The sequence below is a fragment of the Leucoraja erinacea genome, chromosome 17 (assembly GCF_028641065.1).
Source record: "Leucoraja erinacea ecotype New England chromosome 17, Leri_hhj_1, whole genome shotgun sequence".
Lineage (NCBI taxonomy): Eukaryota > Metazoa > Chordata > Chondrichthyes > Rajiformes > Rajidae > Leucoraja > Leucoraja erinaceus.
Genome location: NC_073393.1, coordinates 21229836 through 21256930, shown reverse-complemented (window position 1 = coordinate 21256930; position 27095 = coordinate 21229836). Strand labels below are relative to the sequence as shown.

Genomic DNA, 27095 nt, shown 5'->3' with positions numbered 1-27095 from the left:
GGGACGTGACGCGCAATTTTCCAGTTAGATGGAGCAGCTTTGGACAGAGCGCTTTGGATGGTTGTGCACAGGGCCTCTGCAGTCTTGTCGTCGTGTTGGAACGCCTGGACGTGTAGCCTTGCCACTCACTGCAGCTGCTCGTTCTTTCATTGCCGTTATTTTGAATTTAATTCTGGTGATTCGCTGTCTCCAATCCCAACAGGAAATGCCTCTTGGGGAAATAATGCATTGCCAGCCTCTGCAATAAAAGGACAAAACGTAAACAGCCAACTGGCCTGCGTTGCCTTTGTTACATTACATTTCTAAGGAGACTCAGGGGTCCCCTGGCCATCTGAGTGCTTCTAACATTGGTTGGTGTGGGTTTCCAAGTTGATAAACAAGGCCTTTCAAGCCTGCTCTATTTGTGACATGGGCCTCGGTGTCTTTTCCTGCACCCACCCCCCAGGTACTAACCCTGAATTCCTAACTGAAGGAAAAAAATGTAATGTGTGCAGAATTTGGCCATTCGACCCATCAATTCTACTCCGACATTCAATCATGTCAGATTTCAATCATGAAGATTTTCGCTGTATCACAGCATAGTGGGGCATCTGATAGAGCCACTCCGTCACAGCGCCAAAGACGCAGGTTCAATCCTTTGCTCGGGTGTTGTCTGCATGGAGTTTGCACGTTCTCCCTACAACCATGTTGGTTTCATCCGTATGTTCAGGTTTCCTCCCACATTCCGAAGATGTGTGGCATTGTAGGTTAATTGGCATTCTGTAAAGTGCACACCCGTGTGTAGAGAGTGGATGGGACAGTGGGATACCCTAGAACTGGTGTGAATGGGTGATCGTTGGTTGGCACAGACGCAATGGGCCAAAGGGCCTGTTTCTGTGATGTAGCTCTAAACGAAACAAAACTAAACATGAGAATAATAACTGAATACCGATAACAATTTAAATAAAATTCAATTCACCTCCGTGTTGTGCAATATTTTATTTTTCGCAGTGTGTGGTCATTACTGGCAGAGGTGATATCTGGTCCAGAGGCGCAGAACTCATCCCAACCCGTAAAACCACAGTTACAAACTTTGCATCTAATTCCTAAATCTTTAGCAGCTCGTCCAATTCTAACCTGCGTTTGGCATCATCTTCCTAATTCTACATTCTCTCGTCATTTCCACCAAAATGAATGAGTCAATGAGTGTGAGTGAAATGTTGAATTTAAACCTTCTGGATCAGGATTCTAGCATCTGCAGTCTCTGTGTATCCAGGATATGAGGGGACATGAAGAGAGACACAAAGTGCTGGAGTAACATAGCGTCTTTGTGTATATCTTCGGTGTAGTTCCTTCACACACATAAGAGGGGACATGAATGAGTTGTACAAAATTATGTGGTGTATAGATAGTGGTAACTGCAGGAAACCTATTTCCATACGAACAAAACTGGCAGATGGAGAGTTAAGAGCCTGTACCACTTTGGCGATTTTTTCAGCGACTGCCGGTGTCATTGACTGACGAATCAGGGTAGCCGAAAGATTTTGAACATTTCAAAATCTAGCGGCGACAAAAACAATGTTGTGACACTCGAGGAAACGCCGCGCGTCAATATGTTGTCACGCCACGACTTTTTCGGTGGCCTGACACATCAGTCAATGATGCCGGCAGTCGCTGAAAAAAATCGCCAAGTGGGACAGGCCCTTTAGGGTGAAGATGTTTCGATGGGTTTGAGGAAGATGTTTTTCATCCAGTATGACAATTAAATACTAAATAAACACAAAGTGATGGAGTAACTCAGCAGGTCAGGCAGCATCTCTGCAGAAAATGGATAGATAACTTTTCTGGGCAAAGCCCTTCTTCAAATAATGAAACACTGTTGATTCTCCTGACTCTTGGCTTCCATTCAACAAGCTTTTTAGATTCAGTTTAGATTTAGATTCAATTTATTGTCATTGCACTTTTCAGTGCAACGAAATGGTTTAGCCTGCATTCATAACATAGAATAAATAACATTAATAAGCTAATATTTTTTTCTAAACCAAACACAGAATTGAATTGGAGCGCACTTGTAATTATATTAATATTTTTGCAATTCTCTTTGCTGGTTTGTTGGACCAGAATCGGAGTTTGTCGGTCTTTAGTCCGCACCCCTGCTGCAGGGTCAGGTTGAGTTGCATAAACTCTTCGTGGTCACCGTACAATGGCCAGACAGGGAGTTGACTCATGTTGGGATCCCTGCAAGAGAAGGATTGCAACAGGTTATATTAGAAGCACAACTGATGAAAGAAGCCAGGTGAAGAAGCCACTCTCTTTCTACCCTGCTAAAGGAAGGATGTCATGAACCTGGAAATGCAGGAAAAATGTTCCCGATGTTCGGGGAGTCCAGAACCAGGGGTCAGTTTAAGAATATGGGGTAAGCCATTTAGAACTAAGACGTGGAAAACATTTTCAGCCAAAGGGTAGCGAATCTGTGATTATCTGCCAAAGATGGAGGCCAATTCACTGGATGTATTCAAGAGAGAGTTAGATATAGCTTAGGATAAAGATTAGGACTAACGCTATCAAGAAATAGGGAGAAATCAGGAACAGGGTACTGATTCTGGATGATCAACCATGATCATGTTGAATGATGGTGCTGGCTCGAAGGGCCGAATGACCTACTCCTGCACCTATTTTCTATGTTTCTATGAAAGGGTGCAGATAATATTTACCAGAACGTTGCCAGCACTCAAGAGCCTGAGCTATAGGGAGAGGTTGGGCAGGCTAGGACTCTAATCCTTGGAGTTGCGGAGCTGAGGGGTGATATTATAGAGGTGTACAATCATGAGAGGAACACACAGGGTGAGTGCATTGAGTCTTTTACTCAGGGTATGACAATTATGAACCAGACAACATAAGTTTAAGGTGGGAGGAGAATGTTTTAATAAGAATCCGAATGGCAAATTATTCACACATAGTGGTGGGTATATGGAGCAAGCTGCCAGAGGAGGTAGTTGAATAAGGTACTATTTTAAAGACACAACATTCAAAAGACACTTGGCCATGTACATGGGTAGGAAATGTTTAGGGGGATATGGGCCAAACATAGGCAGATGGGAATAGGGTAGATGGGGCACCTTGGTCGGCATGGGTTGGTTGGGTCAAATGGCCTGTTTCCATGCTGTACAGCTCTATGACTCTACGCCTCTCTCATTAACCACAGCAGTCTGACTGAATCTTACCCAGTCCAGGCGAATGTTGCCCAGTACATCATCAGCTTCTTGCTGAGCTCCTTTTCCTCCTCGGTTGTGGTGCCTGTGGAGTAGAGTGATCGGTCACACCTCTGGTGGCTAGGTCACTCGGTGAGTTTGAGACCACCCTTTGACCTGAGAGACCGCCCCACCATTGAAGAGAGATGGCACTGCCCAGGAGGCACTGCCACCTCGGAACCAGCAACCTGCTCGGAAAGGGAAGCCTCCGAGCCCAGCCCTTACTCTCCCCGTGGACCAGAGAGGAGGGAGTTGGAACAGAGGGCCGGTAAGCAGACCAGCTGCAGGAGGAGTGGGCTGCTGGATGCCCAGCAACAGCCTGGGGCTCAGCTCGGCTCCAAAACGGGGAGCGCATGGTCCGGATGTTGCCTACAGCTGCACGGAGCAGTGGAACACTCAATATCAACTGGAGCTTGAAAATGGTGCTCAATCTGGAGACACTGTATACACTGCCAGTGTACTACTGCTATACACTTGTACTGTATCTGGGATGCTTATCTAAGTTGTATCTAAGTATTTATGTGTAGTGATACCTGTACTGAACTTTATACAACAATGTATTTCATTGTACCTTGGTACATGTGACAATAAAGTACCATTGAACCACTGAACCATTGAACTATTGGGTACCTGTATCATCAAGGATCAAGCTGTCATGTGTACCGAATGTGGTCTAATGCAGATAAATGGGACTAGTGTGGACAGGCATCGGGGCCAGCATGAAGGAGATGAGCTGAAGGGCCTGTTTCTGTGCTGTACAACTCTGCGATTCCAATGTTCCAACCTCCAAACTGTTTGTCCATCACCAGAGCCACCCCAGGGAAGATAACCACAAGGGCGGCAACTAGTAGTGCCACTGTCGCACAGTGCTGGAGACCGATGCAGTCTGTGTGTAGAGTTTGCACATTCTCCCTGTAACCGCATAGGTTTCCTTCGGGTGCTCCGGTTTCCTCCCACATCCATCCCAAAGATGTGCAGGTTTATAGGTTAATTCACCCTCTGTAAATTGCCCATGATATGTATGAAGTGGATGTGAAAGTGGAATAACATTGAACTAGTGTGAATGGGTGATGGATGGTCAGCATGGACTGGGCAGGCTGAAGGGCCTGTTTCCCTGCTGTATCTTTCAGTCTATCAATCAACTGCTGACAGACCCCGTGCCTTACCCAGCAGCGCATCAAAGTCACGGATGAAGGGTCCCCCAAAGACGAAGGCAAGCTCTGCCCCGTGTGGGGCCCTGGTGAACTGCGGTGTCCTCCTCTTGTGGAAGCTGGCCTGATGCTGGAACTCGTACAGAAACACAGGGTTTCCCGCATCTGCAAAGCAACACTGCCAGTTACCATGGCAACAGCAAAGAAAATCCCATCGCAATCACAACCCCGCAATCCCACAGACCAAATTCTTCCCATTCCCTGTCATAATTCCCAAAGGACCAAACCCCTCCCATTCCCTGTCAATATTCCCAAGGGACCAAACCCTTCCCATTTCCTGTCAATATTCCCAATGAACTAAACCCTTCCCATAGTCAATATTCCCAATCGATTCATTCCTTCCCATTCTGTAAATATTCCCAATGGACTAAACCCTTCTCATTCACTGTCAATATTGCCAATGGATCTTTCTTTCCCATTCCCTGTTAATATTCCCAATGAATCACCCCTTCCTATTCTCTGTCAATTTTCCCAATGGACTAAACCCATCCCATTCCCTGCCAGTATTTCCAATGGGCCAAATCCTTACCACTCCCTGCCAATATTCCCTATGGCCACACCCTTCCTATTTACTGTCAATATTCACAAGAGACCAAACTTTTCTATTTTACTGTCAATGTCCAGATTCCCAATAGATAAAAAGATTACCATTCTCTCCAATATAAGGCCTGCCAATTGATCAAAATCCACCTATTCTCTCATATGTACGGATTCTCAATGGATCAACTCTATCCCCTTTCTCTCCCATGTCCAGAAAAACATGCAGTCCTGGAGGAACTCAACGGGTCAGACAACATCTGTGGAGGGAATGGACAGGCAACGTTTCAGGCCGGGACCTTTCTTCTGTCTCAGATCTCGACCCAAAATGGCGTCTGTTCATTCCTTCCACACCTGACCCACCAACAAGTTCCTCCAGCACTTTGTGTTTTGCTCAAGATTCCAGTGTCTGCAGTGTCTAGTGTCTCTGCTGTGTTTAGATTTCCAATGAAAAAACATATTCCTGTTCTCTCCCATGTGAAATCCCTATGGATGGAACCCATTCCTATTCATTGCGCATGTAAGGATTTCCAATGGATCTAATCACTTCTCCCTTCGCAGTGGGTCAGAGCTTTGCCATTGAATTCCCACTGAGCGTTAAACTTGAACCTTCTAAACCTGAGCAAGAGGGAGGGCTACTGAGAACAGTGTGCTGTTTAATGATGTGACTCTGCGCCACTACCTGGCTCGGTCCTATGCTCACCTCGGTAGTACTGCGCCACTCTCAGAGTTGGAATGGAGATGAACACATCACCAAACAAGTCAAGGTAGCGCTCCTTCAGAAGCTCAGGGTTGTGCACATCCTTGAAGTATTCGTCAAAAATCGACTCTCCATTCTCCGCACCAAACTAGATAAAGAATGGTGATAATCCATGTCACACTGGGCAAAATAATACATCACAGAGAACATAGACCAAAGATCATTGACACGAGACCATAGACCATAGAACCTGGAACCTAGAACTCGGAACTCGGAACTCGGAACATGGAACATGGAACATGGAACTTGGAACATGGAACATGGAACATGGAACTTGGAACATGGAACAGTGAGAGTGCCTTACCAGTGGGTTCAGATACACCTTTATCTTCTCCCGAATTTCTTCCGTGCTAATCCCCGCCTCCCAGTCAGGCTTAATGATGATCTGTACAAAAACAGAATTGTGGCTTTAACGATGCAGGGAGTAAGGGGGACGGACAGGACCCAAGGGATGAGCGTAACGAGGCTGCCTCCCGTTGTGGGGGAAACTGCGAACTAGGGGGTCAATGTTTAAAAAAAGGATTCTCTACCCTGGGCAAGCGACAAAGGGCAGGGACAAAGAAGATGGAGGCACAAGAGGCTGCGAGCGCTGTAATCTTGGGGGTGTTGGAGCGGGTCAGGCAGCATCTGTGGAAGGAATGGACAGGCGACGTTTGAGGTCAGGATGCTTTATGATCACTCCGAAGCGTCTTTAGACTTAGACTTAAGAAATACAGCGTGGAAACAGGCCCTTCAATCCAATGAGTGTGTGTCGACCAGAAAGCCCCGTACACTAGCAATACCCGACATAGTTTACAATTTTACAGCAGTCAATTAACCTACAAACTGGTATGTCTTTGATATGTGGGAGGAAACTGGAGTACCCGGAGTAAACCCACATGGTCACAGGGAGAATGTACAAACTCCGTCCAGACAGCACCCATAGTCAGTATCGAACCCAGGCCTCTGGCGCTGTTAGGTAACAACTCTACCACTGTGCCACTGTATCATTGCATATCGATGTTCTCAAGATTTGCTGCCTGACCCGCTCAGTGGCTCCAGCACTTTGTGAACCAGCGTCTGCAATTCCTCAGTAAAAAGGGGTGACTATTAAAAGACCTTTGGACATTTACTGGGATAGGAAGGGACATGGGCCAAATAGGACACAAAGTGCTGGAGGAACTCTGCGGGTCAGGCAGTATGTGTAGAGGAATGGACCAACGAGGTTTCAGGCCAGAACCCTCCAGGAGCCGGGATTAATCAGGGAATGGACAGGGAGGTGGGAGCGGATGGAAGGGATGACCCGGCCAAAAACATTACCTATCTATGTTCTGCAGAGAGGCTGCCTGACCCGCTGAGTTACTCCAGCACTTTGAGTCTAACAGCATCTGCAGTTACTTTCGACTCATCTTGTCAGGCCACTGTTACCTCTGAGTGCACGAGACTGTTCACACCCTCCTCGGTCGTCACCCCAAGCAGATATGGAATTCTCCGGAACATCCCGTCCTGGAACATTTTCTGAGGATCATCGGGAAGGAAGTTGCCGTCCACCACGAAGGGAATTAGCTGGTACATGTTGTTCTGAGAGAGCCAGCAGAGAGGAGGGAGAGGTTAACAAAGGCAAGTAGTTAGGAGCTGGGGGAGGCCACTCGGCCCCTACAGTCTATCCCACCATCCAATGTAATCACGGATTCACTGGTGTCATGGCGCCATGGGTAAATAAGGTGGTCAAAAAGGCTTTTGGCACACTGGCCTTCATCAGTCAGAGTATTGAGTATAGAAGTTGGTAGGTCATGTCTGAAGTTATATAAAACGTTGGTGAGGCCACATTTAGAAGATTATGTTCAGTTTTCGTCGCCATGTTATAGGAAAGTTGTTGTCAAACTGGAAAGGGTGCGGAGAAAATTTACCAAGATGTTGCTAGGACTTGAGGGCCTGAGCTATAAGGAGCGGTTGAGCAGGCTAGGACTTTATTCCTTGGAGCACAGGAGGATTAGGGGTGATCTTATGTCAAGAGTCTCTTGCCAAGAGTAGGGCAATCGAGACCCAGAGAACATAGGTTTAAGGTAAGGGGTGGTGGGGGGGGGGGGGGTGGGATTTGGGGGAAGATTTAATAGGAACCTAAGGGGTAACATTTTTACACCAAGGGTGGTGGGTGTATGGAACGAGCTGCCAGAGGAGGAAGTTTCTCTCAGGGACTAACACAATGTTTATGAAGCATTTAGACAGGTACATGGATAGGACAGGTTTAAAAGGAGGCAGGTTGGACTAGTGAAGATGGGGCATGTTTGTCAGCCTGGGCAAATTGTGCCAAAGGGCCTGTTTCCACGTTGTTCAACTCTATGACTTTCTATTGCTCATCTTCCACAGACCCCCATCTCCTCCTCTGTGCCTGTTCTCCATTGCCCTCAACCCCCCCCCACTGATCTAACCTCCTTAACCCCCTGGGGGGTGAGATTCTCACCACTCTCTGACCGATTAAATCCCTCCACATCTCAGTTGCAGATTGCCACCCCTCTAATAGTCAGAGTCATAGTTGTGCAACACGGAAACAGGCCAACAAAAATGCACCATCCCATTTGCCCGCACTTGGTCCATATCCCATTAAACCTTTCCTATCCATGTACCTGTCCAAATGTCCTTTGAATGTTGTTGATATATTACCTGCCTCAACTACCTCCTCCGGCAACTTGTTCCATACAGCCACCACTCTCTGTATAGAAAGGTTACCCCTCAATTTCCTAATGAATCTTTCCCCTCTCACCGTGTAACTATACCCTTTGTTTACGATCACTCCGAAGTGGAGCCAAGGAACTGCTAGAGTTAGCTTAATCGGCACGGGTGAGTTGGGCCGAAGGGCCTGTTTCCGTGCATGTGTGACGGTAGGACTCCAAACTTGTGCTGAGGCAGGGTTGTGGGAAAAGGGCAGGTCCCACTTTGGCAACGTTTTAGGAGTGCCGGAGACTCTGCGCTCGCCACATGTTCGCTGGTGGTCTCAGGTGGTCGCGAGGAGTTCCCGCATTCTGGGAACTAGTCGTGGCATCAGTATGGGCGCCACAAATTTTTCAACATGTTGAAAAATGTTCTGCGACCAAAAATTGGTCGCCATGGAGAAAATCGATACTTTTGTACTCGTAGGTGCAGTTGTAGTGTGGTTGCCATGTAGTTACAGGTAATCGAGCTACGTAGGTAGTTTTAGTTAATCGCCTTTGCTGACCGGGCATTTTCATTGGTTCATTGTGGGAAAAAAACGTAAGCACGAGTTTTCAAAACCAAGCAGAAACGACTGGTAATGTTAAATACCCGCCAAACTTCACAGCGGTGTATCTCTGGCTTAACAAAAGTTGTCTGGTTTCTTAACAGTGTCTCCACTCCTTTTCCCCCCTTCTACCCTTAAGACTCCCCCTGACTTGAAGGTTGAACAGCCCTGGGGGACAAGGGAAGAAGTTGGAGACTTGGAGCTTGATAGGGGGGGGGGGGGGGTGGGGGGGAATTGGGGGTGATGGGGAAGTTGGGGGATGATGATGGTGGTTGGGAGAACATTGGGGGTGTTGGGGGCATTAGGGGAGTGTTGGTGTTGGGGAGGTTTGGGGACAATTAAAATTAGAATTAGAATTAGATCCTTTATTTGTCATTCAGACCTTACGGTCTGAACAAAATGTCATTACCTGCAGCCATACATACAATAATAAACAACAGAACAGACAGTAAACACAAATTAACATCCACCACAGTGAGCCCACCAAGCACCTCCTCACTGTGATGGAGGCAAAAATCTTAGGACTGCAGTCTCTTCCTTCCTCTTCTCCCTCTGCGCTGAGGCGATACCCCACCGGGCGATGGTAAGTCAGTCCCGCGACAACAGGAGAAAACGGAGGTTATGGGGCAAAGGGGGACTTTGGGGGCGATTGGTGAAGTTGGTGAAGGTGGGAGATGATGGGGGTGATGGATGAAGTTGGGGGATAATTAGGGAAGACGGGTTTGTTGGGAGAGATGTGGCCTTTGGGGCTGATAGGGGAATGTTGGGGACCATTGAGGTGTGTTGGGGGGATGTTGCTTTGTCATTGCTTTTATTGGCAGCTGCTCACCACACTGTTGACAATCTGTGCCATCTCCTCCTCGCTCTTACTCCTGAGGCAGTTCAGCAGCTGCTGAGTCCGAGGGTCACAGCAGCCCCCGGCCGCTGCCGCCTCCTGTGGACAACACACAACACGGGCATCAGTCATCTTCTCCCCAGCACCCTCTCTCCCTCCGCACCAGGCCCAACCTCCTTAACCCATAGCTGTCTTGCAAGAGGCTTCTGAGGTGAATGCTCCTCGTACTGTGACCTATGAAACCATTAGACCACAAGACATGTGGTATTATGCAATAATAGTGTAAGGCTGAGCAGAGGGGCACTAGGACCCTGTGTGCCAGAAGCCAGGCTCCAGTAACCGGATGTGACTGGAACCCAGGGTGTGGGCAGTTAGAGAGTTGCCTGGGCTTACACAGGAGGCTGTTGTGGCTGCTGTTATTATACAGATTAAAGGTATACTCTGTTTACGTCGTCGTACGAGCCTTATTACAAGCATAACCCGACATGGTGTCAGATCTGGGAGACTTGTAAGCAAGAAAATAAATAAAGAAGAAGAGGACGGTGTATCGTTTTGGCGGGAAATAGGAGACGAGCTGGCAGATATGGAGCAACCTACACCAACTGCTACGTTCACAATACAACCTCCAGAGCCATTCGATTTCACCAAGCCTCAAGAATGGGAGAGTTGGATCAGGAGATTCGACCGCTTTCGGCTTGCAAGCAATTTAAACGCGACGTCGGCAGAAAACCAGGTGAACACGTTAGTGTATTGCATGGGCGATGAAGCAGATGATGTGCTAAAGGGGCTAACGCTAACTGCAGATGAGAGGAGGGTGTACACGGATGTCAAGGCAGGCTTTGATGCATTTTTTGTACCTAAAAAGAATGTAATCTACGAAAGAGCCAAGTTCAATCAGCGTGTGCAACTGCCAGGAGAAACGGTGGATTCCTTCATCACTGCTCTATACGGATTAGCTGAACACTGCAACTATGGACAGTTACAGAACGAGCTGATCCGCGACAGGTTAGTGGTGGGGCTGAGAAACGTCTCATTGTCAGAACAGCTACAGCTAGACAGAGACCTAACCCTTGAAACTGCTATAACAAAGACAAGGCAGTCTGAAGAAGTTAGACGACAGCAGTCTGACTTAAGAGGAGAGAATAGCGGTGCTAGCAAGTGCTCAAATGTTGATGCTGTGCATGCTAAAAGCTACAGAAAACCCAAATTTCCCTCAAAGCCTCAGCCACAAGCACAAACACCAGGCAAAAATAAATTTAATACACAGCCACAGCCAGGTTCAAAGGCCTGCTATAGATGTGGAAAAATGCCCTTGCATGGAAAATTGGAATGCCCTGCTAAAGATGCTGTGTGTCACAACTGTGGCAAAAAGGGACATTATGGCAAAGTGTGCAGAAACAGTGCAAAATCTCTCAATGCTGTCACTACAGAGGAAGAAGAGAGCTTTTTCCTGGGATCCGTGGATGCTGGAAAAGACCCGTGGACGGTGCAGCTACAAGTGAGACAAAAAAAAGTGTGCTTTAAAATAGACACTGGTGCTGATGTGACCGTTATGCCAGCGGAGGTGTACCATGACATTACAGGGGGGCATGATGTGAAGTGCCTGGCAGTGTCGACACGCCCATTGTTTGGGCCAGGGGGCAATGCACTCTCTGTCCTGGGCATAGCCAGAGAAACACTGCGCAGAGGCAACAAGACAGCCATAGAGGACATTTATGTAGTAAAAGACCTCCACACTGCACTGTTGAGAAGACCTGCCATAGAAAGGCTTCAGCTTGTGTGCAGGGTTGACGGCATCACCTTGGAATCTGTGAGACAACAATATCCGAAGCTGTGTAGCGGCTTGGGTCTTGTTCGGAGGCCATACTCAATTAAATTGAAGCCAGAGGCTGTGCCCTTCTCTCTCCACACGCCACGCAGAGTCCCTCTGCCGCTTATGGGAAAAGTGAAGGAGGAGATAGACCGTATGGAGAAGATGGGCGTAATCACCAAGATTGAGGAGCCGACTGATTGGTGTGCCGGGATGGTGGTGGTGCCGAAAAAAACAGGTGATGTTCGCATTTGTGTGGACTTCACAATGATGAATGGATCAGTATGCAGAGAAAAGTTTATCTTACCTTCTGTAGAGCACACTCTGGGCATGCTAGCTGGGGCAACAGTATTCAGCAAATTAGATGCCAACATGGGCTTTTGGCAAGTACCATTGACAAAAGAGTCTGCCAAATACACCACCTTCATCACGCCTTTTGGGCGCTACTATTTTAACCGTCTACCCTTTGGCATAGCATCAGCCCCCGAGCACTTTCAAAGGATGATGATGACAGAAGTGACCGGTGGCCTGGAGGGGGTACTGTGTCACATGGATGACATCCTGGTCTGGGGACAGACGCAGGAGGAGCATGATGTGCGGCTACATGCGGTGCTAGAGAAGGCACAAAAGGCCGGCATTACGCTCAACATGGACAAATGTGAGCTCACACGCCACACAGTCAGATTCCTGGGTCATGTAATTTCAGCAGATGGAGTGAAGCCAGATCCAGAGAAAACGAGAGCAGTACAAGAGTTGGATGCACCCAAAAATGTCAGCAAACTCAGGAGTTTTCTGGGCATGGTCAATCAGCTGGGCCGCTTCTTGCCTAACCTGGCTGAAAAAGACAAAGTGCTACGAGACCTGCTGTCCAAGAAGAACCACTGGTACTGGGGGACAGAGCAGCAGGCCGCCTTTGATCAGTTAAAAACAGAGCTGTCATCCACGCCAGTGCTCACATTATATAACCCAAACAGTGCTCTAAAGATCTCTGCTGATGCCTCTTCCTTTGGCCTGGGGGCAGTCCTGCTGCAGAAGAGCGATGCCATGTGGTCACCTGTGGCATATGCGTCCAGGGCAATGACACCAACAGAGCAGCGCTATGCTCAAGTAGAAAAGGAGGCATTGGCTGCGACGTGGGCATGTGAAAGGTTCAGCTGTTTCATCCTGGGAAGACCATTCGGGCTGGAAACTGACCACAAGCCGTTGGTGAGTCTGCTGGGAGGGAAAGCTTTGGATGACCTCCCACCAAGAATCCAAAGATTTAGGATGAGACTCATGAGCTACACCTATACAGTCGATCATGTCCCTGGCAAAAGCCTGTGGACAGCCGACACCTTATCTCGTGCTCCTCTGAGAGCCGCAAGAACACACACAGACACAAGCCTACTAGAGGACACCAACATCTATGTAGACTCTGTCATCAGCAACATTCCTGTCAGTGGAGATTATCTGAGCAGCCTACGTGAGCACCTGCAGGCAGACAGCACATGCTCTGCACTGATGGAGTACTGCACAGACGGCTGGCCCGACAAAAGCCAACTGCAGGGAGTGCTGAGACATTACTGGGCTGATAGAGCAGTGCTGACTGTGCACGATGGGCTGCTGCTGCGGGGCACGAGGCTCGTCATCCCATCAGCCTTACAAGGTGATGTGCTGCAGAGACTACACGAAGGACACCTGGGGGTGACAAAGTGCAGGGGCCGGGCCAAACAGACGGTATGGTGGCCAGGACTCAGCAGCCAGCTGAATGACATGGTGCTGAAATGTAGAACCTGCATCCAAGAGCGAAGGAACGTCAAAGAGCCGCTGGTATGGTAACGTGTAAGTTATTTTATTTCTATTTTGCATGCTTAGATCAGGGACAGGTCTTCCAGCAAAAGGGCAGAATAAACCCCTTAAGACCTGCAGAGACAAAGGTAGTCCACCCTTTGTTCTCAAAGAAAGGGAGATGTGGTATTATGCAATAATAGTGTAAGGCTGAGCAGAGGGGCACTAGGACCCTGTGTGCCAGAAGCCAGGCTCCAGTAACCGGATGTGACTGGAACCCAGGGTGTGGGCAGTTAGAGAGTTGCCTGGGCTTACACAGGAGGCTGTTGTGGCTGCTGTTATTGTACAGATTAAAGGTATACTCGGTTTACGTCGTCGTACGAGCCTTATTACAAGCATAACCCGACAGACACAGGAGAAGAATCAGGCCCTTCGGCCTATAGAGACTACTCTGCCATTCAATCACGGCTGATCAATCTTTCCCTCTCAACCCCATTATCCTGCCTTCTGTAACCATTGACACCCTTACTAATCAAGAATCTATCAAACTCCGCTTTAAAAATACTCAATGACGGACTCCACAGCCGTTTGCGGCAATGAATTCCACAGATTCACCACCCTCTGACAGAATTAATTCCTCCTCGTCTCCTTTCTAAAGGTACGTCCTTTTATTCTGAGGCCATGCCCTCTGGTCCTAGACTCTCCCATTAGTGGAGACATCATCTCACGTCCACTCTATCCAGGCCTCTCCACCCATCCCTTCAGCGGGGAGCTCTCACCTCGGCCAGCTGGGTGGGTCGTGGGGACAGGGCGCCGGGCAACAGGGCGCTCCCGCTCTGCACGATGGCTCTGTGGAACAGGCCGGTGGAGAGAGGAGACAGCGTCTGGCGAGAGAGGAGAGACACAGTGATTCACTCGATTAAGCAGGTGGGGGTGGAGAGGGAGGGGGGGGGGAGAGTGAGGGGTCGACGAGGGCAGGGGTGGTGGGAAGGGGTGGGGAGGGAGGGGATGGGGACGAGGGAGGGGGAGGAGTGGTGGGTGGGGATGGTGGGGAGGGGACGTTGGGAGGGGGTGGGGAGGAGAATGGGAGAGGGTGGGGAGGAAGATTGAGTTGCCTGCTCTCCGTACGTGCAGGGTGACGCTGAGACCCCCGACTGACTCCCCGAACAGCGTGACGCTCCCTGGATCTCCCCCGAACTGGGCGGCATTCCTCTGCACCCACTGCAGCGCTGCCAGCTGGTCCAGGAAGCCGGCGTTGCCCCTCGCCCCCTCGTCACCCGTACTGTGGTAACAAGAAGGAGAGAGGGTCAGTGGGAGCTGCAGCTGGGGACGGGGGGGGGGGGCTCGGGACCTGGAGGGGGAGGGGTTGGCCTTGCTAGGTTGAAGGGCAGGGCTCACGACGGGGGCTACGGCTAGGGAAGGGGGACTCGGGAGCGAGGGCGTAGGAGGGGGTGGGGGCTGGGGATAGGGGGGATTCAGGAGGGATGGGCTTGCTGGAGTGGGGGATGGGGGCCCACAGCAAGAGAAAATAATAACATTGAGACGTCTGATTAGGTCCTCTACCTAAACATTTAGAAACAAATGTCCTCTACCTAAACATTTAGAAACTTGCATTGTAGGAAGGAACTGCAGATGCTGGTTTAAACTGAAGATAAGCACAAAAAGATGGAGTAACTCTTCTCTGGAGTGTCTGAAGAAGGGTCTCGACCCGCAATGTCACCCATTCTTTTCCCCCAGAGATGCTGCCTGACCCGTTGAGTTACTCCAGCATTTGTGGCTACATACACTGTGATCAGCTTAGGTTCATTTCCCAGTTAAAATACAGACTTAATACACAGCAGAAAACTGACACTGGACATTAGATTTATTACTAGTCTAATCACGGCTTTCTGCTCCAGCTATCAGGGAGCATCTTCAACACAATATTAGCACCATGTAGAGTGAGGTACTGGCATCGATCACCCATCGACCATCCACCCATTGATCATCCATTCACTAGTTCCATGTTATCCCACTTTCACACAGATCACATGCTTAATGGTTACCCTGGCAGCATCTTCACAGCATCTTCAAGATCAGTACAGCCTGGGGTGGAGACTGGCAGCTCGAGTGAGGCACCTACAGCGGGCACCTCACCCACGGGACAGAGAGACGTCCCCTGTCCCTGGCCCATGACCCATATTTACTTTAGTTTAGTTCAGTTTAGTTTATTGTCACACGAGGGACAGTGAAATGTTTACGAAAGAAATGTTAAAGAGCTTTTTTGTTGTGCGCTATCCAGTCAGTGGAAAGACTAGATATAATTACAATCGAGCCGTCCACAGTGTACAGATACAGGATAAAGTGAATAATGTTCAGTGCCACACAGTCCCGTGAAATCAGATCAAAGATAGTCCGAATGTCTCCAATGAAGTAGATGGCAGGTCAGGACTGCTCTCTAGATGGTGAGAGGATGGTTCAGTTGCCTGATTACAGCTGGGAAGAAACTGTCCCTCCATGTCCCTGACCCAGGTCCCATGTACTCTTAACAGAGTCACATCATATAACACGGAAACAGGCCCTTCAGCCCACATTGTTCATGCTGACCAAGTTAGCTTACTGAGCTACTCTAATTTGCCTGCATGTGGCCCATATTCCCCTAAACCCTTCCTATCCATATATCTGTCCAAATACCATTTAATTTGGTTAAAGATACAACATGGAAACAGGCCCTTCATCCCACCGAGTCCATGCTGACCATCATTCACCCGTTCACACTGATTCTATGTTATTCCACTTTCTCATCCACTCCCTACACACTAGGGGTAATTTACAGAGGACAAATAACCTACAAACCCGCACGTCTTTGGGATGTGGGTGGAAACTGGAGCACCCAGAGGAAGCCCACGCGGTCACAGGAAAAACGTGCAAACTCCGCAGGACTCCCGAACGTGTTACCTGAGGAAACAACTGGCCAATGACTGGGCTCACTCACATTACCTGAGGAAGCCGGCCACGCTGAGCCGGTACTGGATGACCACAACCACCACGTTGCCAAAGCCAGCCAGTGCTGAGCCGTAGAATACGGAGCCTTTCCCCAGGATGAAGGCCCCTCCGTGGATCCAGACCATCACCTGCAGGGAGGGGAGCGCAGAGACTCAGACGTGAGCATCCTAACAGGCCCTTCGGCCCCCGACCTCCATGTTGACCATCAGGTCCTTCACCAATAATTTACAGAAGCCAATTAACCTACAAACCCGCACGTCTTTGGAGTGTGGGAGGAAACCAGAGCACCCGGAGAAAGCCCACGCGGTCATGGGCTTGCAAACTCCGGACAGACAGCATCCGTAGTCAGGATTGAACCCGGATCACTGGTGCCCAATGTCCACTCAACCCACCCCCACTAACGTTTTGCATTTCTGAAGGGCTTTTGGTGTTTCCAGTTCTTTCCACCCCCTCCCCCCACCCCCACCCCATCCTTCCCCAGGGGTGGGGATTGCAATGTCCCCCCAACAGCTACAAGGTGGGGTGGGGACGTCCGTTACGTACCGGTATGGGGGTGGTGTAGCCAGAGGGCCAGCCAGGGGCGTAGACACTGAGGTAGAGACAGTCCTCACTGGCAGGTACGGCAAATGGAGGGAACGCTCTCCGCACCTTCTGAAGGCACCTGGTGCAGAGGGAGGGGGGAGGGAGCAGGAAAGGGGATGGGGGGGGAAGAGAAACAGGATGGGAGAAGGGGAGCAAGTTAGAGGGAGAACGGGAGGGGGGGGGGGGGTGAGAGTGGGAGGGAACAGGAGAGGGGAGTGGGAGCAGGGTGCAAAGGGAAGCAGAAGGAAGAGGGAGAGGGAGAGAAAGGGAGCGGGAGCAGGGAGAAGAGAGGTGGGAGAGGTGGAGAGAGGGAGTGAGAAGTGGAGGGCAGAGGGGGAGATGATAATGAGGGATAGGGAATGGGTGAGGGGGAGAGAGAGGAAGAGGGAGCATGGGCAGAGTGGGCGTGAGTAGGAATAGGGGAGGTAGGAGAGGGGGAAGCGAGGGGGAGAGCGAGAGGGGAAGTGAGGGAGAAGGAGTGAAGGGAGAGGGGTTGAGAGGGAAGGGAGCGAGGGAGATGTGGAGGAAGGGAGGATTGTGTTATGGAGAGGGCAGAGTGGGACCAGGGGGGGGGGGGGGGGGGGGGGGAGTCAGAAGGGGAGGAGGAGGACGTGGGGTGGGGGATGGAGTGAGGGAGGGAGAGGCAGAGAGAGCATGGTGGGAGGGGATAGAGGCAGCAGGGGGTGGGGGGGGGGGGGGGGGTGGAGAGAAAGAGAGATTAGGCATTGAGCATTACCCTCTCTCCCTGCACTAGGCACTCCCTCCGTGTACATACTCTCCTTACTTCCTTCATCTAACACCTCCTGTTGCCGTGGTACCCAGAAACAGACCCTTCAGCCCATCAGTGCTGACATTTATGCCCCAGACTAGCCCCTCATTGCCTCATTCCCACCATCCCTTCTCCTTCTCCTCATCTATTTCTGTTTTTTCTGTTCAATGGGCAGACACTCAGCATTGAAAAAAAATCAGTAAAGGACGAACATGACTCACCATCCTGGCCACGCTCTCATTTCTCTAATTTCGCTCCTCCCATCGGGGGGGGGGGGGGGGGGGGGGGGGGGGGTAAGTACAGGGGCCTGAGAACCATGACCTCCAGGTTCAGGAACAGCTACTCCCTAGCAACCATCTGGCTCTTGAACACTGCACAACACTGACCTCAGCCCTACCCCAGCACGGAACTACCATGGACCTTCTATAAGTGTTGCCCCAGGGACTTTGCTTTTTACTATTATGGTGTAGTTCCCCAGTGCAACTGGCTCCCAACCTGAAACGTCATCTGTCCATTCCCTCCGCAGATGCTGCCTGACCTGCTGAGTTCCTCCAGCACTTCATGTTTTGCACAAGTTTCCAGCAGCTGCAGTTCCTTACAATCCGCTACTACCATCGGGATTAAGGTGCAGGAGCCTGAGAACCACGATCTCCATGCTCAAGAACCTTCTTCACTGCAATTGATTGTATTGTTGAGTACTATATATGTATCAGTTGTGTAGTTGTGTTAAGGTGCCTGTAAAGCTACACCAAGTAAGAATCTCATTATTGCGTTCGGGGTACATATGACATTTAAACACTCTTGACTATAGAGGGTGATCATCTGTGGTCTCGGTGAATGGTGGGGCCGGCTTGATGGGCCAAATGGCCTCCTACTGCTTCTATTTCTCACAGAGACTGGAGTAGCTCCTTAGAGCAGAGACGTTTCACTCACTTGTTTAAAACAAAAAGGAAATTTGCAGCTATCATTCATAGGAAGAGTTTTGTGAACAGTACAATAAAATTCATACCTTTACAGTCTTAACAGCACATTAACACACAAACATAAAATAATCAGTAATAGTGTTAATTATTGATTACACTAGGCCACCAGATCAATTAGTCTGAAGAAGGTTTCCGACCTAAAACGTCACCTATCTATGCTCTCCAGAGGTTTAAGTTCAAGTGAGTTTATTGTCATGTGTCCCTGTATAGGACAATGAAATTCTTGCTTTGCTTAAGCACACAGAAAATAGTAGGCATTTACTACAAAACAGATAAATGTGGCCATATACCCTGATCTAAATATATACACACATGAATAAATAACTGGTAAAGTGCAAATAACAGAAAGTGGTTGTTAATAATCATAGTTTTGGCCGAGCCAGGTTTAATAGCCTGATGGCTGAGGGGAAGTAGCTATTCCTGAACCTGGTTGTTGCAGTCTTCAGGCTCCTGTACGTTCTACCTGAAGGTAGCAGGGAGATGAGTGTGTGGCCAGGATGGTGTGGGTCTTTGATGATACTGCCAGCCTTTTTGAGGCAGCAACTGCGATAAATCCCCTTGATGGAAGGAAGGTCAGAGCCAATGATGGACTGGGCAGTGTTTACTACTTTTTGTAGTCTTTTCCTCTCCAGGGCGCTCAAATTGCCGAACCAAGCCACGATGCAACCGGTCAGCATGCTCTCTACTGTGCACCTGTAGAAGTTAGAGAGAGTCTTCCTTGACAATCCGACTCTCCGTAATCTTCTCAGGAAGTAGAGGCGCTGATGTGCTTTTCTGATAATTGAGTTAGTGTTCTCAGACCAGGAGAGATCTTCAGAGGTGTGCACGCCCAGGAATTTGAAGTTCTTGACCCTTTCAACCATGATATAAATGGGGCTGTGGGTCCCCCTCCTACTCCTTCCAAAGTTCACAATCAGTTCCTTGGTTTTGCTGGTGTTGAGGGCCAGGTTATTGCGCTGGCACCATATGGACAGTAGCTCGATCTCCCTTCTGTACTCTGACTCATCCCCATCAGTGATACGCCCCACAATAGTGGTGTCGTCAGCGAACTTGATGATGGAGTTCGCACTGTGGTTCGCTACGCAGTCATGGGTATAAAGAGTGTACAGCAGGGGGCTGAGCACGCAGCCTTGAGGTGCTCCCATGCTGATTGTTATCGAGGCTGACACATTTCCACCAATACGAACAGACTGTGGTCTGTGGACGAGGAAGTCGAGGATCCAGTTGCAGAGGGATGCACAGAGACCCAGTTCTGCGAGTTTGATAGACCTAAGTTACTCCAGCATTTTGTGTCTTCTTTGGTAATCCAGCATCTGCAGTTCCTTGTGTCCATATAACGGAGGGATATGCATTATGTGCAGGCAGATATGAGTTGGTCTTGACATCTTGTTGGGCATAGACATTGTGGGCTGAAGGGCCTGTTTCTGTGCTGTACTGTTCTAAATTCTATAATACTGCAAACCATAGTACGTAATGCAACCTAAACACGATCATAATAGTTAACAAAGATGAACTGGTTTATACCAAAGATAGATGCAGAATGCTGGAGTAATTGAGTGGGTCAGGCAGCATCTCTGGAGAGCATGAATAGGTGACATTTTGGGTCTGGCCACTTCTTCAGACATTAGGTTATCTGGTCCCAACACAAAACATCACTGAAGGTAGACAACAATGCTGGAGAAACTCAGCGGGTGCGGCAGCATCTTTCAAACTCACCATTTGAGTTTTTCCAGCATTTTTATCTACCTTTGATTTTTTCAGCATCTGCAGTTCTTTCTTAAACAAAACATCACCTATGTATTTTCCCCAAAGCCTGTAGTAGTTTGTTGCTGAGGTTCTCTCTCCATCTCCCTTGAAAGAGCAAAACAATGACTGCCCCTCCCCGACAGATTCTCCACACAAAGTACCAACTGTTTGTGGAACTCGCTGGTGGAATAGAGAAATGAAACAGTTTACAATGGAGTTTGGGTAGGAAAGATCCCTACATGGGAGGATGGCTGGTGGCGTTCCGGATTCCAGACCAGGACTGGGCTCTCTGGGGCGGAGCAAACCTCAGTGAATCCACGGGAGGAGCGGCAAAGGGGATCCCCAAGTATCCAAACACAGGCCTGGGACTTCCTTCCACCTCCATCAGCGTTCCCCGAATCAGTCCTCCCTCCGTCCACACAATGGGGCCCCACCGGTCAGCTCCTGCAGCAAGGGAACAGCGGGCAGAGGTGGTCAGACATTAATCCTTCGTTGCCCATCCCTCCCTCCTCACCCAACCCTTCCTCCCCTTCCCTGCCACCTCTCCCTGCAACCCCCCATGTAACCCCCCTCCCCAACCTCCTCCCTCACCTCCATCCAGACACCGCAGCAGCCCTTCCAGGTGTGACACAGGTTCCTGTAACCTCCTCCTCCAGAGGTTTCCACTAGTGGGAGAATCTAGGACCAGAGGGCACAGCCTCAGAATAAAATGACGTACCTTTAGAATGGCGATGAGGAGGAATTTCTTCAGCCAGAGGGTGATGAATTTGTGTAATTCATTGCCACAGACAGCGGTGGAGGCCAAGATATTGGGTATTTTTTAAAACAGTGGTGGAGGCCGAGACATTGGGTATTTTTAGCCCCTTCCCAGCCCCTGGAAAGAGCTGGGGACCAATGTCTCTGATCCATCTTCGACAGGTTGCGACACTCCTTCCAGGGGTGGCCCAGTGGTGCAGCAGTAGAGTTGCTGCCTTACAGCGCCCAAGACCCAGGTTCGATCCTGACTACGGTGCTGCCTGTACCGAGATTGTGTGTTCTCCCTGTGACCACATGGGTTTTCTCCGTTTGCTCCGGTTTCATCCCACACTCCAAAGTTGTCAATTTGTAGGTTAATTGACCAGTAAAATTGTAAATTATCGCTGAATGCACGTGTGATCAGCGGGGTAATGTCAGCGCAGACTCGGTGGGCCAAAGGGCCTGTTTCCGTGCTGTATCTCTGAAGTCTAAAGGTGTACGGTGGTGAGCACTGACTGGTTCGGCAACTGGAATGCCCAGGAACAAAGGAGATTACAAAGGAGTGCTGGACCCTGCCTGGCCAATCACGGATATGTGGGAAAGGGTGTCAAAGGTTACCAAGAAAAGGCAGAACGAGGAGAAAATGTTTTTCCTCATCTCAGTCCCAATTGGTCTATCCCTTATTCTTAAACTGTGACCCCTGGTTCTGGACTCCCCCAACATCGGGAACATTTTTCCTGCATCTAGCCTGTCCAATCCTTTAAGAATTTTAAATATTTCTATAAGATATCCTCTCATCCTTCTAAATTCCAGTGAATACAAGCCCAGTCGACCCATTCTTTCATCATATGTCAGTCCCGCCATCCCGGGAATTAACCTGGTGAACCTACGCTGCACTCCCTCAATAGCAATAATGTCCTTCCTCAATTTAGACCAAAATTGCACACAATACTCCAGGTGCGGTCTCACCAGGGCCCAGTACAACTGCAGTAGGACCTCCTTACTCCTAAACTCAAATCGTCTTGCAATGAAGGCCAACATGCCATTAGCTTTCTTCACTGTCTGCTGTACCTGCTTGCTTACTTTCAGTAACTGATGTACAAGCACTGCCAGGTTTCTTTGCACCTCCCATCCTCCAAATCTGACATTATTCAGATAATAATCTGCCTTCTAGTTCTTGCCACCAAAGTGGATAACCTCACATTTATCCACATTATACTGCATCTGCCCACTTACCCAACCTATCCAAGTTACCCTGCAGCCTCATAGCATCCATTGTGGCCAAGGGGATCAGAGGGTATGGAGAGAAGGCGGGTACGGGATACTGAGGTACAGTGAAAAGCTTTTTCTGTTTAGTGCTATCCAGTCAGTGGAAAGACAATACATTATTACAATGTACAATGTACATGTCCACAGTGTACAGATTCAGGATAAATGGAATAATGTTTATGTTTCTAAGATAAATTCCAATTAAAGATAGTCTAAGGGCTTCCAATGAGGAAGATAGTAGCTCAGGACCGTTCTCTAGTTGGTGATAGGATGGTTCAGTTGACTCGGAAGAAACTGTCCCTGAATTTTGGAAGCAGGGACAAACTTTGACAACTGTCCTGTACCCACTCACCCTCTATCACCCACTTACACGTTGAATTTTCCAATTTCAGATACCCTGGAGCACCTTCCCCCTCTACACACACATTTTCCCACCATCTCCCACCCCACACTTTCCCCTCCTCTATGCGCTCATCTCCCATCCCCAAGTCGCCCATCTCCTCTTTATCCCACATCTTTCCCCTTCTCCCAGTCTTTTTCCACCTATATCCCTCTGGATTTAAATTTCTCTCCTCTCTGAATCTGACACCCTTTTGTCTCCTTTTTGCCTCTGGCGTTACTCATCCCATCTGCCAATCACCCCCCTCGCCTGTATCCACCTATCACTTGCCAAACTTTGTCCCACCGCCCACGTCCCTTTTCACCCTCTACTCGACCTGACCTTAAACGTTGTCTGCCCATTCCCTTCACAGATGCTGCCTGACTCGCTGAGTTCCTCATGCACTTTGTCTTTTGTTCTAGATTCCAGCACCTGCAGTTCCTTGTGTCTTGGCTGTCCCCCTTTTGACCATCTCAACACATTGTTGTCCTCGTGCAGTTAACCAGAAGCTACTGGCCTGTTCTCTGCAGTGTTTCAGGTATTAGAGTCATACAACTCCAGGGCAAAAATCAAAAAAGGCCAATTCACGTCTCATACCCTCAAAGTTACCTTTCTTTAAGTTCAGGACCCTTGTTTCTGAATTAACAATGTCACTCTCCATCCTAATGAAGAAATCAACCATATTATGGTCGCTCTTGCCCAAGGGGCCTCGCACAACAAGACTGCTAACTAACCCTTCCTCATTACTCAATACCCAGTCTAGAATAGCCTGCTCTCTCGTTGGTTCCTCTACATGTTGGTTTAGAAAACTATCCCGCATACATTCCAAGAAATCCTCTTCCTCAGCACCCCTGCCAATTTGATTCACCCAATCTATATGTAGATTGAAGTCACCCATTATAACTGTTTTACCTTTGTTGCACGCATTTCTAATTTCCTGTTTGATGCCATCCCCAACTCCACTACTACTTTTAGGTGGCCTGTATACAACTCCCACTAGCGTTTTCTGCCCCTTAGTGTTTCGCAGCTCTACCCATATTGATTCCACATCCTCAAAGCTAATGTCCTTCCTTTCTATTGCGTTAATCTGCTCTCTAACCAGCAACGCTACCCCACCTCCTTTCCCTTTCTGTCTATCCCTCCTGAATATTGAATATCCCTGGATGTTCAACTCCCAGCCTTGGTCACCCTGGAGCCATGTCTCCGTGATCCCAACTATATCATAGTCATTAATAGCTATCTGCACATTAAACTCATCCACCTTATTACGAATGCTCCTTGCATTGAGACACAAAGCCTTCAGGCTTGTTTTTACAACACACTTACCCCTTATACTATTATGCTGAAAAGTGGCCTTTTTTGATTTTTGCCCTGGATTTGCCAGCCTGCCACTTTTACTTTTTCACTTTGCTACCTATTGCTTCTACCCTCATTTCACACCCCTCTGTCTCTACGCTCACACATTTAAGAAACCCTTTCCCTTTAACTCCATCCTCCACTATCCCATTCGACACCCCACCCCCCTTATTCAGTTTAAAGCCACCCGTGTAGCAGTGGCAAACCTGCCTGCCAGAATGCTGGTCCCACACCTGTTAAGATGCAATCCGTCCCTTTTGTACAGTTCCCCCTTACCCCAAAACAGATCCCAGTGATCTAAGAATCTAAATCCCTGCCCCGTGCACCAGTTCCTCAGCCACACGTTCAGGTCCCGTATCTCCCTGTTCCTGCTCTCGCCAGCACGAGGAACTGGAAGCAAACCGGAGATAACAACCCTGGAGGTCCTGCTTTTCAGCATTTTTCCGAGCTCTCTAAAGTCACACTGCAGAATATTCATCCCCTTCTTTCCGACATCGTTTGTGCCGACATGCACTACCACTTCCGACTGTTCACCTTCACCCTTGAGGATTTTCTGCACTCTGTCCGTGACATCCTGGATCCTGGCACCAGGAAGGCAGCACACCATCCTCGAATCCCATCTGTTCCTGCCGAAACCCCTGTCCGTACCTCTCACAATGGAGTCTCCCACTACAATGGCGTTGCCTGTCTTAAGCCTTTTTGGTTTTGGCTCAACAGCCCTATTCGCATCGTAAGCCAGTCCGCCGCTCAGTCTAAACACGTCTTCTGTCCCGACAGCTTCTAAGTGGGTGAACCTGTTCACAAGTTTACATACTAAGGGACTGTGGTACACTGTGAAATCGACAGAAGGATGGAGGGTTGGGTGTTTATGCGTGCTATTTTCATAATATTTATTTTAGTTGTTAATCTTTTAATATTTTATCTTGTATGTATCGTTAGCTTTCAGAAATGTTTGAATGGTGCACTGACTGGCTGACATTTTTTAATTTTGTTGTACATGGTTCATGTTACAATAATAAAGAAACTATTCTATTCTGTTCACAAGCGGTACAACACCCGAGGACGTTGGCATTCCATGCTTCCCTCCCTTTCTCACTGTCTCCCACCTTCTCTGTTCCAGTACCTTACGTGTAACAATCTTACTGTAGGACTTGTCGAGGAACGACTCTGTTTCTTGGATGAACCGGAGGTCATCCACTCGCTTCTCCAGTTCCCCAACACGGTCCTTCAGGAGCTCTACCTGGATGCACTTCTCACATTTGTAGCAGCCAGAGGCACCAGCGGTGTCCTTGACCTCCCACATGCTGCAAGCATCGCACTGAATCAGCTTGCCTGACATCTCCTGATGCAGCCTGACCTGCTGAGTTGCTCCAGCATTCTGTGTCTTTTAAAAGCCCTTTCTACCTGTTGCTTTCTTTCTTCCTTTCATCCATGTCGATTCCATCCTCCCTCTCCCCTCCACCCCTCCCTCCACTTACCGGCTGAGGGAACCCTCCACCACCCAGCAGTGCAGATGCCGAGCACAATCAGGGAGCAGCAACGGTCCATCGGACGGGAGAGGACACCTAGCCGTGGGAGGCGCCGCCACTCGCTGGAGCCACCAAGTGCGGTGGGGATGTGTGTGTATGGCGCGTCCGTGCCAATCGTCAGGTTCACTCCGGCCTCGGGCTGCCGACTACTCTGCTCTGAATCAGCCGCTTTGCCAACTGTTCTGGCCAATCTCTGCCTGACACGCTGCATCTATTGTTCCACACAAACATTACTCCAAGTCAGCTGGCCATTTAACCCATCGAGTTACAGTCGCTATAGAAGCAATACAAATATGACTTTTGGACAGATATAATGGTAGGAAGGGTCTGGAGGGATAGGGGCCAAACACACACACATGGGACTAGCCCGGTATGCCAACTTGGTCAGCAAGGACAAGATGGGCCAAAGGGCCTGTTTCCAATCAGACAACTCTCTGATTCAAAGAACATTTCACTAATAGCCAACTCTCACAGTCTTAGGGCCTGTCCCACTTAGGCAATTTTTTAGGCAACAAGGCTGTGGCCACATGGTTGCCGGGGTGTTGCCTTTATGGTCGTGAGTAGTCTCCTCAGTCGCCCAAAGAGTCATAGTGTTTTTCTGGTCGATGCTGGATTTTCAATGTTGAACATTTTTCAGGGACAGTTGGCAACAGTGGGTTTGACGCCAAAGAGCGTAGCTTGACTTCTCCTGACGTAGGTGCTGTCACCAGGCTAAGACAGGTTGTTGCCAGGTTAACGTGGTAGCCCTTTGCCCAACTTGCCCGACCAACATGTGGTACTCCCGCGTCGTTTTTAAACCTATGCGATTCGTACCTCTTTAAATGTTTCTTAAATGTTGTTGCTCAACTACCTCCTTTAAAGTAGGGGTCGGCAACCTAGTGATAACGGCCCCCCCATTGTGTGTCCCCACCTCTATAATCGAATACAGCATAGTGCCAACTAGTTACTTTAATAAACAGTTACAGTAAAAGCTTGTGTGTGCCGTAAGTCACGCTGGTGTCACAGCGGTAGACCTGCGTCTCCGTTCGGTTTTTATTTTTTATTATTTTCTCTAGTATTCATCCGTTCGCATGTCCCACCGAGTCGTCGACCGACACTTTGGTGTTCGACACGGACATTGTCCATCGCTGGACCGTGTTCCAGCGCGATTTCGAACTACATTGCGATTGCCCATCCCCGCGCTCTAGCTGTACAGGCTCACCTATTGCTCAACCTCGTACAGCCATGGATCAGTATGCATCGTTCCATTTCGCCAAGCCGGCGCAACACCCGGTATGTCTCCTCGCTAAGTTCGCTGCCCTCTGTCTGTCAAATTCTTTAAGAGGCAAAGCGAACTGCAGATGTTGGAATTAAATCGACATCCTGGTTAATGGT

The 27095-nt window shown here is 49.0% G+C and overlaps 2 protein-coding genes across 3 annotated transcripts in view; one reads left to right on the top strand and one right to left on the bottom strand.

Annotated features, from left to right (window-relative positions):
- LOC129705293 (fatty acyl-CoA hydrolase precursor, medium chain-like) overlaps positions 1-270 on the top strand; it is a 37274-nt gene extending 37004 nt beyond the window's left edge. Inside the window, exon 14 of the mRNA XM_055648806.1 lies at positions 2-270. Within this exon, the coding sequence (XP_055504781.1) occupies positions 2-9 (8 nt within the window). The 3' untranslated portion in view covers positions 10-270. The remainder of the gene's footprint in view (position 1) is intronic.
- Positions 271-963: 693 nt separating this feature from the next.
- The window catches only part of ces2b (carboxylesterase 2b), a 52149-nt gene continuing 26017 nt past the window's right edge, over positions 964-27095 (bottom strand). For both annotated transcript variants that reach the window (XM_055648803.1, XM_055648804.1), the window contains exons 14-25: positions 20693-20897; positions 16917-17034; positions 16368-16501; positions 14517-14670; positions 14168-14272; positions 9806-9910; positions 7146-7298; positions 6043-6123; positions 5682-5826; positions 4397-4546; positions 3204-3276; positions 964-2217 (exon numbers count right to left, since the gene is read on the bottom strand). In XM_055648803.1, coding sequence (XP_055504778.1) covers positions 2055-2217; positions 3204-3276; positions 4397-4546; positions 5682-5826; positions 6043-6123; positions 7146-7298; positions 9806-9910; positions 14168-14272; positions 14517-14670; positions 16368-16501; positions 16917-17034; positions 20693-20897 — 1586 coding nt within the window. In that variant the 3' untranslated portion in view covers positions 964-2054. The remainder of the gene's footprint in view (positions 2218-3203; positions 3277-4396; positions 4547-5681; positions 5827-6042; positions 6124-7145; positions 7299-9805; positions 9911-14167; positions 14273-14516; positions 14671-16367; positions 16502-16916; positions 17035-20692; positions 20898-27095) is intronic.